We start from the raw sequence: 11,827 nt of genomic DNA, 5'->3' as shown, positions 1-11,827 counted from the left end.
TAGAGATGTATTCTATGGTTAGATAACTATACATATAACACCCCCAAGTAGTTAGTAAAACATTTAAATTAAGAAACTGTGACACTAATGTAAGATCAACAATATTTTTTGAGGTACAATTATGAGTTCTTTAATGACTCATTATGATATTCTTGATAATCTAGCAAGGGAGTTTAAATAGAAGACATCGATTTTACAAATCTGTTCTAGATTAGCACTATCTATTGCTTTTATCTTGGATGTTTTCCAGCTCTCGACATCTCTGCAACAATGTTTCCTTACCTGTAAAAATGTAGCATACCATACACTTCATCAAAAATTGCATTCCAGTAATAAAAAGATAAAACAAAAATACCATACATTTCAGTCATTACTCAATAATCGGCTAATCAGGACACCATCTACCAATAAGCTATATTTTAGTATTACCTCTTTAAGATACAAACCACTCTGAAATTTTGCTATCCGACAATCAATAAAAAGAATAAGGTGTACTAATTGTCACTAAGGCAACTATTTCTATCCTTATTAGTTACCTAATTGATTTGGCAAATAGACAATTTCTAGAAGAAATGGCAATGTATGTCATAACAAAGCTTGAGCATATATAAAACCTAATAATGAAGCTGCTGAGTACAAACATAGGTTTTTCTGAGACAAATCGATCATATGAAATAAAACCAGCACAAGTGAACAAACTATGCAGTATTTGATAGCCTAAAACTGTTTTTCCAGATCAGGTGCACAATTACCCTCTCGAGGTGGCCTGTAGAAGGTGGCTACTACTTTTCCTCCTAAAAAAAAATAAATAAAAAAAGGTGGCTACTAAGAAATAATGTCCAGGGAGAAGGGGACAGGAGCCTTGAACCCAGGATGACCTAGGTAATGAGCTGATGGAAACCAGGGCATCCAATCACTTGACTCTACTCAATTCTTGATTAATAATAGCTTAACACTATGATCCAGGAAATTGCTAGCACTAATAAACCAGACATTCAAAAATCAATCCAAGTCCAAGCTCCAAAGTTCATCTATATACATATAATAGCAGCAACTCATATATTTTCAGTATGAAACAGAATCAGCATCACCAGGGGCAAAAATTTCAGTATCATCATAATTTAATTTGACTAATAATTAGTCAATATATATTTCATATAATTTATTAAAAGATGCACATTCAATAATTGAATAATTGAAGAAAATATGCAACCGAAAAAAAGAAATCAGGCAAAGAGCTAACCATGCAAAGAAGAAAATCTTGCTATTTTGGCAATTATCAGATGTCACAAAATCATAACCAAAGACCCATATCAACAGATATTTTCTGGTAAGGCAGCCAAAATTCATCTTAGCTTTTGGCTGGATTGCCATCCTTCTCAACTGCAACTCCTCTTCTTCTCATCAATGTTGTCTCCATCGCTGCATTCTCGCACTTTAAATCATTATTTCATTATTTCTGTGAACAATAAATCAAAACCAGCAAAAAACTATGTCAACAAATCAATTTAAAAATAGCATCAAAGCAAATTAAGAAATGATAAATGAAAAGAACTGTGTAAAGCTTTCTTCAAGTCTACTTGAAACCTTTCCTCTTCATCTTCTTCAGCTTGTAATTGTCGAAGCGCTTTTTACCCACCGTCCCCAACTGATTAACAAGCAAGCACATTATCTTCATTCTCCGAGAAAACAGATTATAAATTAATTTAACAAAGCTTCAGAAAGTAATGACCAATGGCAACAAAAGGTAATCATGGAAAATGATAAAGGTGGTTAGTGTTTTCCCAGTATCTACCCACTAATAGCAGCTTTTCATCTGATCAAAACTCAAAGAAAACCTTGACAGTTATAGAGCAGTTGCAATTCAAATTCTGTTGATTTTCATAAAATATAAACTAATATTACCATGTGTTAGCTCTTTCTTTCACATCTTCTTCATTTTCATAAATATAAACTGATACTACCCATAGACAAGCCTTATTTTGATTTAGATTGTTTGTTTGCCCCAATTTTTGGTTTATTCTTTGAATGTAGAATATGATCAAGTTTATTTTGTAATTTACACCTAGCTAAATGTCCAGACTTCAACAACTAATACAAAAATGCACACAATTGATAGAAAAATAAGCATTATAATACAAAACCCAAAGCAAATTTAAGGAGTAAGAGATAACCAAGAGGAACCCTTGCTTTCCAAGAGTCCAGTAATACTAAAGACAGCATCAGCAGAGAATCAATTCAATCCACCATAACAAATTCAAAACAAAAATAGCAAAATTACAAGAAACAAAGGGTTAAGCATTTATCAGTCAATCGAGGAACCTATATAGCGATACTACTAAAACCTGCACACTTATTAATACTACATCATCAGATTGGAGGTGCAATTGGAGGTGAAGGTGAATCAATCGTAATGATTATGGGCTTAGGATGTGGCATTTCTCTTTACATTTCTGGCAGCTTCTGTGGCTTCCTTGTTCACGGAATTTTTGTAGTTCGGTTCATACTTGTAATCTAATTTTATAATGGATTTTGTTTCAAATTGAGATGTTGGAATAAGCAGTAGGAAGCTCTCATCAGAATTTAGCATAACTTATGAGTTAATACTTTGAACTTATCTAAACTCAAGGTAAATTAGAAAAAAGCATAATACAAGCAAGATCAATCTACAAATGTAGATAGTGTTAACTACGTGTACTCATGGCTAATTTAGTATATTGCACTAAAATTTCTGTGAATGAAAATGGATGGGAAATACATATTCCATATAGGATCAGCAGTTCAGCACAGCACAAATATCAGTACATGCAGCCACGCAGGCACGAGCATAGACACACACACACACAGTCAAGAACTAAAAGTGAATAGCAACTCACTAAATTGTGAAAGGTTTAGATACTAAAGAAAAGAAATTATATGATAAATAATCCCAAAAACTAAGAGCAATAATACATAATGCAATAAAGCATTATAGACTCACGGCTTTTTTGTCTGCAGTGTCCTCGGGATCCTGCTGCAAGGTTTCTTCAACAATGAATGGGGTTGAGAACAGCAAGTTGAGGTCAATCAAGTCATCTACATCTTCTGGCAGCTGATCTAACGTTGTTGGTTTTGTCATTTTTAGAGTTCAAATGCTGAAATTGGTTCAGATTGTGTACTTCAGATTTTTTATCAAAATAGTAAGAAAAACATGTTTTGTTCCTCGAAGTTGCCATTTTCAAAAATGTAAAGAAAATTCTATCAATCTTTTACAAAAATTAAAATTGGCCATAATTTAACAACAAACGATTAAATGTAGCCTTTATCTTTTTATCATTCCTTATTTGTGAGTAGCTTTTTTAACTTACAAAGTAATAAGTAACAAATCTAAGTACCCATTTTATGTAAGATCATCATATTCATCAAATGACATAAACAAAATTGACAAAATTACTAAGAATATGAAATAAATGGCCCAGATCTTTGAAATTGGCCATTTAATGCAAATGAAGCAGGGATGTTAGTTGATTGAATTAATGGCCCAGCCATGATTTCCACCAGAAATCTGCATTTGATGAGAGTACTTGGTAAGCAATAATTTATAGATAGCAATGCTCAGGATTGTAGAAGATAATTACAACAAAAAACACGTTCCAGAAACACATTTTAAAAAAAATATGCAAGTGCAAGCCTTATAATACATAGACCATGCTTGCCACCAGATTATAAACAACTATAACAAATACCGCATAAAGAAGACAGCAAAAGGCTTACAGAGCATTGGAAAGATAAAGAAAAATTCAAATTCACATTACAAAGAGTAACCATTTGTCATAAATTCTAAAAGTAAAAAAAGAAAGCCATTAACAAACAGAAATATACTATATGGAATCATGAAAACCATTCTAAAACTACAGTCACAACAATTGAAAGAGCGATTGAGCTTAAACACTACACAAATAACAAAGATAAGAGAATAGAATTTGAAACCAATGAAACGTCATGTAACAAGATAACACAAATCAAAATTTAATCATCACTACCTTACTAACCATACAAAGATAAGATACCACAATTCGAAACCACAGAAACATTATGTGATAAGATAACACAATTCAAAACACAATCATCACTACTTTCCCAAGCTGAGAAATCCTGAATATCACAACCCCTCCTTCAGTGCCTTACCCGGGACGAATCGCACCCAAACCAAACAAACATCTAAAATTAGCTACTGGATAAATATCATAATTCATACAACCACTAACCACGAATAAATTGTAGAGTCGTCTTTTTTGGGTATTGTATTATGTCCACACAATAAAAAGAAAATTGAAAGATCATGAATCATAATCAACATCATATTTATGCGATGAAAATAAAAATTATCATAATACTCGTATCATGCTTTATTATTAACTGAATGATATATATACTTCAATTCCTCCGTTCTTTAATTATTTGTATATATGGAGGAACATTTTGACATTTGCATGGTTTATTTATTAACTTTGACCATATATTTTTTTAAGAAGGATTTATTTTGGTCTGATGGATGAGAAATACAAACAATAAACACATGAAATAAATTAAATGTAAAAAAATAAGCTTGGTTATGTAATTAGTAGCTTAAAACTAAAAATCAAGCAATATACTGAAATTTGCTTTATCATATCCTCTAATATCCCTACTTTACATCTATACAGCTGATCAATTGAAAAAGTACATGTGAGCTGCTTCAATTTCTCTAATTCGATTAACAATGAAATGCTAGATCGAGAAATGATTTTTGATGATTAAAAAACAAACATCTAAATTAAAGTTGTTGAGCAAAAGTCCAAGAAAAAAATTACAGCCTAATCTTCTAGAAATGAGCAATTTTTACATATTTCTATTCAACCACATCAAATTGAAGGAGAGAAAATACCTTATAAGTTTCTGAGTTTCATCAAATTGATGGCAGGAACTTCCCCAACACCATTACCTCCGGCGCCGTTCATCACAGTTTCTTTCCTCTTTTTCCCTTTAAGATCAAAAGGGCAAAAATCCTTGAGGGTTTCATCACCACTCCTTCATTTTAAAATAGTTCAAGTTATTAATCGAATTTGAGAAAATTAATTAAGAAGCTTAACGAAGAAACGTAGCACAAAAAAGGATTACTGTGAAAAGATTGTCAAAATTGATATTAGATGATTATAAAAATTAAAGGATAGAGATCTTACCTCAAGAATACTGCAGAGTAGGGATGATCCCAGATGGATGTCTCGACTGATCTACAGGTTGACCACCTTCCAAGCCCTGTTCTTCCATGTCAATTCCTCTTTCTTTCCTTCTGTTTAAAATCAAATTAGGGGAAATTACTAACTTATTCACCACTAAATTAAAATTAAACCCCAATTTCCTAACTACTAAGAATCTTTTTTTTTTATGTTCTATTTCAATTCCATTCACTTTTAATTTCTGTTAAGGAAAAAAAAAAATTGACTAAAAAAAGAAATACCCAGTTCATCATCATGCTTGAATCAACGAAAATTGTAAAATAAAGAACTGGGTTTTTCAAGAAATTCTTCTTTTTCCTACACACAAATACACCCACAAAGATTCAATCCAAAAAATTCGAAAACAACATTAACATATATGCAAAAATCCACGACAATCGAACAAGTAAACCCCAAAAATTTGAAACAAAATCGAGAAAAAGAAAGGAGATCGGACCTGATGAATGTGACGATCGAAATTCTGAGAAGAATCGAAGCCCCATCGTCGAAAGGGATGATCGGTGGTCTTGAGTTGCTGAAGTTTTAGTTTTCTCTCTCTAGGTTCTCTCTCATTGTTTCCCCTAAATCTGACCTTTTTTCTTCTGAGATGGAAAGACAGAGGGGAAGAAGGTGAGGAAGTAGGTGAGAAAGCAAGGGCAAAATCGGCAATTCAATGAATTCAGGGGCACCTATGTAATAGCACCAAAAAACACTATTCATAAGGAATAGTAGCAACTTTTGCATTTTTATAATGGTTATGGATTGATCAAATTTTACTAAAAAATTAAATAAGGTCAATAACCATTAGTTTATTGAAGTATGTGAATTGAAGTAACTTTTTTATTTAAAAAATAACCATTAGTTTGTTGAAGTATGTGAATTAAAGTAACTTTTGTATTACAAAAATAAAACATAAGAAAATTAGATAATTTAAACAAAAGATAACCCTTACTGGTTAAACTTACATGTAAATATTACAAGTAATACAATTGATCACAAGATCATTTATTTTGAAAGAAAATACATCATATTAACTTCTTTACATATTATGTGCAACTTTAGAATTATTTATGTCTTACAAATATTAGCCAAAAGTTGCACATAAATATGTAACGAAGGTAGTAATAACAATAATCATATAATGAAATTCAAATGGAAAATTAATTAAATAAAGGATATTTTGATTTTTACCACCTTCCAATAACGACTTTGTCGAATTTACCACCTCCATAAAAAAAAAAATTTACTTTACCACCACCAAAATTTCCAAAAAATCGATTTTACCACCAACTAACGGATTCCATCCATGAATCCGTTAGTAGGGCCCACATTTTGAACGTTTCTTCTTCATCTTCCCCGATCTTCCATGTCAACCAACCAGCAACGAAATCAACTACCTCGGTTGGTCGGAATTTCGTGTGGGTTTCGCGTCTGGGTGGTGGTGGTTTCGGGTCGCGGTGGTTTCGCGTCTGGGTTTGGATAGTGGTGGGGTTGGTCGTAGCTGTTAGGTGGTGGCTAGGGGAAGGGAGGGGCTGGTTGTAAACGGGCAGGGGAAGGGAGGGGCTGGTCGGAAACGGGGAGGGAGAAGGATGGGGTGGTCCGAATCGGGGAGGGAGAGGGAAGGGCTGGTCGGAAACGGGGAGGGAGAGGGAGGGGGTGGTCGGAATCGGGGAGGGAGAGGGATGGGGTGGTCCGAATCGGGGAGGGAGAGGGAAGGGCTGGTCGGAATCGGGGAGGGAGAGGGATGGGGTGGTCCGAATCGGGGAGGGAGAGGGAAGGGGTGGTCGGAATTGGGGAGGGAGAGGGAAGGGGTGGTCGGAATCGGGGAGGGAGAGGGATGGGGTGGTCCGAATCGGGGAGGGAGAGGGAAGGGCTGGTCGGAAACGGGGAGGGAAAGGGAGGGGGTGGTCGGAATCGGAGATGGTGGCCGGAATTGGGTAGGGGAGGTGGGGCTGCCGGATTTAATTTTTTTTTTTTTAATTTTTTTTTGTTTTTAATTTTTTTTTTGTTTTTTTTTTAATTTTTTTTAAAACTTACCCAATAATATAGCGACACGTGTGCAAAGTAGGCCGCACTAACGGATTTATGGACGGAATCCGTTAGTTGGAGGTGATTGGTGGTAAAACTGATGTTTTATTTTTTTATGAGGTGGTAAAGTAAATCTTTTTTTATGGAGGTGGTAAATTCGACAAAGTCGTTATTGGAAGGTGGTAAAAATCAAAATATCCTTAAATAAATTTCCATTTATATATTCTCAATATTGATCATACATTTTGCCACTTGATGTTTATATACCACGTACCAGTGTTGTCATTGCTCATCGATCATTTGAAACCTGAGAGAGTATATAGTAGAGGAATTACTTGCAAGTCATTCTTCCTCCTTGCTACTATGCCAAAGGTCTCATCCATATCCAATTCATCTGGTCCAGTCCCAGAACCCAGCCACCCCACGAACCCAGAAGGCCAGGAGCCCGTCGACCCACCACCACCACCCTACGCACCCAGCAGCAATCCACGAACCCAGCACCGCCGATCTGCAACCACAAACCCAGCACCGTCGATCTGCAACCACGAACCCAGGCTAGCAACATCGATCCACCAACTCACGAAACCAACGACACCTTCCCACGAAACCAAAACCCAGGACACCCGACCACCAGCAACCCGACCCACGATTCAAACCCACGACGCCTCTGATCTTATGACGCCGCCGCTCTTAACAAAACAAAGCCACCATGAAAATAGGGTTGGAGGAGGAGAGAGAAAATTAAAGGGGATGAGGGTTTAATTAATTAAGCTTGGGTTTTAATATAATATAATCAGATTTGTAATTTAATAAGGTTGTTTAAAAAAAAGTAAGGGTATATTGGTCAATTACCACTCAAAAACATACTAAAAAGGAAAAAAAATTGTTGCGAGTAATTTGAACCACCTCAAAATGGAATTTTTTGCGAGTAAATCGAACAAGAGGTATACTTTCTATGTCAATGACATAACTAACTTTGCACACATGTCAATATATTAGCTAGTTTGACTTTATTTTTATAAAATTAATTATTAATAAATATTATATTTTAACCAAAATGAAATGAAACTTTATACGTAGTATTAAGGAAATTTTGACAATTACCACCTTCTGTTATGTCCATTTTAGCAATTACCACCTTTTATTTTTCTTTTTGAAAATTACACCTTTTATTTTCAAAAACATCAAAAGTTACCACCTTCTTGCCTCCCAACTATCACGTGACATCATTTTGGGCTCATTCTTTCCCTTTCCTCCCTATTTCTCTCCCATTTCTCTTCCATAACTCGATTCTTACCTTCTCATTCACTTCTTTTCCCCTAAAAATTCAGAAACTCTTCAATTCACTCCTCCAAATCAAAATTGACGGACAATTATTGGTGGTTTGGGGAAAAAAAAGTGAAAGGGGAGATGAGAATCCAAATAGAAATGAGAAATGCGAAGGAAATAGGGAGGGAAGGGAAAGAATTGGCCCAAAATGACGTCACGTGCTAGTTGGGGGGCAAGAAAGTGGTAACTTTTGATGGTTTTGAAAATAGAAGGTGGTAATTTTCAAAAAAAAAAAAAATAGAAGGTGGTAAATAATTGCTAAAATGGACAAAACAAAAGGTGGTAATTGTCAAAATTTCCTAGTATTAATTCCAATCTAATACTCCGTAACATATTTTATGATAAAATATACTCGTATTTTTATTACTCTATGACTATATTAGTAAAAAGTCCAACACGGAGGAAGCACTACTTAATAATATTTGCAAGTGGGGTTAATACTCTCTCCATTTTAATTATTTACCCAAATTGACGTTTGTATACTCCAAAAGGGAAACTTTATTTGTCCAAACTGATACAATTCAATTCAGCTGTAATTGTTAATCATTTTTGTTTAATTATGTGACATTATTTGCTTGTTTGATTACATGTTACATACGTTGAATGCATGATACCATGATTTGAATGTAGTAGCCGAATTCTCATAAGTCATGCATATAACACCAGATTAGAAATGAACAAAAAAGGCAAAGATGGAGAAGAGTTTAAAACACTTATCGGAGATATGGCGGAGATCGTCTCCGGCTTTTCAATTGGTGACCTATATCCGTCAATGAAGTTTGTAAGTACCATTAGTGGGATGAAAGGGAAACTTCAAGAGATAGTCAAGAGAGTTGACAAATTAATGGATCCTATAATTGAAGAGCATGTGTCTAACAAAATGCATGGTATTAAAGAAGAACAAGAAGACATTATTGATGTTCTTCTAAAATTTCACGAGGACAACCAATATCTTAACACCAAATTTTCTCTCACTACCAACAATATCAAGGCCATAGTTATGGTAAGCCGTCGTACGTTCTACATACTGTGTTGATTGCTTACATGATGAGAGTGAGGGATAGCTCAGGTCGGTGATTCTCAACACTCGTTTGATCTTACGGCTCTCTAAACACCAAAATTAATATTGATTGCTTAATTACATGCATCATCAATTTATAAGGTGTTAAAGTTAACATAACTAAAACTTGTACGTACTACCCTTGTTTAATTTACCAATAAGTAGTACACACACTTTATGTCTATTGTCTAGTACTTTCTTTGTTTTTTTTAATACTTGCAACGAACACTTCTCTTTCATGCATACAGATGCATTATTTCAGTTGCTTATATCTTTAATTAGACATATGTAAAAATTATAAACATTTGATATTTAAATAGTGTAAACCGAGACAAGTCTAACAAGATTCTACATGACTATATTTTTGTTTAACTATAAATCATCTAGTTAAATTGTTCGTATGAATAGTGTAAAAGTCAAACTGTTGCAAGGATAAAGAAATAGAGGAATTAAGTATATATATTAAGATCATAATCTTCATATAATCACCATATTAAATTTAATGTCTAGTGCTGATTATGATCATATAATTACAAATTAAAACTATGCAGGAGTTATTTGCTGGTGGGAGCGAAACAGCTTCAACAACAATCGAATGGGCAATCTCTGAGTTGTTAAAAAACCCTACTGAAATGAAAAGGGCACAAGATGAAGTGAGACAAGTATTGGGAAGAAATGATGAGACGATAATAATCAATGAGACAAGTCTAGATAAAATTAAGCATTTGAAGCTTATAATCAAAGAAACTTTAAGGCTTCATCCTCCTCTCCCTTGCTTGTTTCCAAAAGAATCCTTAGCGAGATGTGAAATTGATGGTTATGAAATTCCTGCGAAAACTCGAATTTATGTTAACGCATGGGCTATTGGAAGAAATCCAAAACATTGGAAAGACACGGAAAAATTTAATCCTAAAAGATTTGAAGAGTCTTCAATTGATTACAAGGGTACACATTTTGAGTTGATTCCATTTGGGGCCGGAAGAAGGATTTGTCCGGGAATTGGACTAAGTATCGCCACAATCGAGCTCGTGTTAGCCATGTTGCTTTACCATTTTGATTTGAAGTTACCTAATGGGACTACACCCGAAGAATTGGACATGGAAGAGACCTTTGGCGTAGTAGGGAGGAGCAAGAATGACTTACAAGTAACTCCTTTGCTTTGTCCTTTCTCTAGTTTCAAATGATGGTCTTTTTGTTTTCCTATGAACTGGCTCAATTTATAGGAATTTTCAATACTACTTTAATTTGTAACAGTAATCGAGTTCAAAAAGTATAATCAATAATGAGAATGGAAATTAACATAATTATATTTCCATTATTTAACATTATTCGATTATGATTGTAGAGTATGTACACTCATATATATAAATATATTATTCTCTTGTGATTAATTTTATTACTCGTAACATTGACCGGTAATTTCTACCACTGAATAAAATTATACTTTGTATGAGTGATGGTTTTATTGGGATGAGGGGAGTACTTAATTAATTGAGTAGGCCTAATATGTTCTCGAACAACTTTTTGAACTTTCTTATAATAAAGAATATAAGATGAATAAGAGAAAACAAATTAAAAGAATCATCAAAACAAAATGTAATTATCAAACCTTAGTATCTTTTACATTAGCCATTCATGTTAGTGTGCTTTGTATAGAACTACAAAAGATTAGTGATGGATGTGGACAAGTTTAACTCTAGCCTTCTCTATTAATAAAGAATACAAGATGAATAAGACAAAGCAAAGGAATTGTCAAAACAAAATGTAATTATCAAACCTTAGTATCTTTAACATTAGTCATATTAGTATACTTTGTATAGAACCTCAAAAGATAGTGATGTACGTGGACAAGTTTAACTCTAGCCTTCTCTATTAAGGGCATGTTCTCTTCAACTTGATTTCAGCTCAGTTAATTAGTTCCAATCAGTATAGTTTAGTTCAGTTCAATTCAGTTTTTAAGTTCCTTCTCTCATAAACAATTCAGTTTAGTTTAGTTAATTAGCTCCAATTAGTTCAATTTAGTTTAGTTTAACTCATTTCAGTAAACAGACCCTAAGTTAGTGCCATCTACTGCTTGAACTACCTAGTTTTTTATTTTGATTGTAATATTATGTTTACCAACACGTGATTGTTAAACTTTATGTCTCAGACGACATAATGATCGTTACACAAA

At 34.0% G+C, this 11,827-nt stretch overlaps 1 protein-coding gene and 1 long non-coding RNA gene across 5 annotated transcripts; one reads left to right on the top strand and one right to left on the bottom strand.

Moving 5' to 3' along the window:
* Positions 1-48: 48 nt before the first annotated feature.
* On the bottom strand, positions 49-5,862 carry LOC145611395 (uncharacterized). Of its 4 annotated transcripts, none has more exons than XR_014106376.1 (7): positions 5,695-5,862; positions 5,480-5,555; positions 5,202-5,311; positions 4,907-5,049; positions 2,981-3,544; positions 1,244-1,648; positions 49-282 (listed from the first exon to the last, which is right to left on the bottom strand). It is a non-coding gene; the product is annotated as an uncharacterized LOC145611395 (long non-coding RNA). The 4 variants fall into 4 exon arrangements; XR_014106377.1 differs by lacking the exon at positions 5,480-5,555 and having other exon boundaries at positions 1,244-1,459; positions 1,588-1,648; XR_014106374.1 differs by lacking the exon at positions 5,480-5,555.
* A 2,946-nt stretch (positions 5,863-8,808) lies between these two features.
* LOC145612364 (desmethyl-deoxy-podophyllotoxin synthase-like) lies at positions 8,809-11,003 on the top strand. Its single transcript, XM_081667740.1, has 2 exons — positions 8,809-9,597; positions 10,206-11,003. The coding sequence occupies exons 1-2, from the start codon at positions 9,268-9,270 to the stop codon at positions 10,836-10,838; spliced, it is 963 nt and encodes a 320-aa protein (XP_081523866.1). The 5' UTR covers positions 8,809-9,267; the 3' UTR covers positions 10,839-11,003.
* Positions 11,004-11,827: the final 824 nt, after the last annotated feature.

Source organism: Chenopodium album, chromosome 24 (genome assembly GCF_948465745.1).
Source record: "Chenopodium album chromosome 24, dcCheAlbu1.1, whole genome shotgun sequence".
Classification (NCBI taxonomy): domain Eukaryota; kingdom Viridiplantae; phylum Streptophyta; class Magnoliopsida; order Caryophyllales; family Amaranthaceae; genus Chenopodium; species Chenopodium album.
Note: the sequence above shows the minus strand (reverse complement) of the source record. Positions and strands in the feature narration are given on the sequence as shown.

Coding starts and splice junctions, on each gene's coding strand:
- LOC145612364 (XM_081667740.1), top strand. CDS start 9,268: ATGAACAAAAAAGGCAAAGATGGAGAAGAGTTTAAAACACTTATCGGA. Junction 9,598..10,205: donor ATATCAAGGCCATAGTTATG/GTAAGCCGTCGT, acceptor AAAACTATGCAG/GAGTTATTTGCTGGTGGGAG.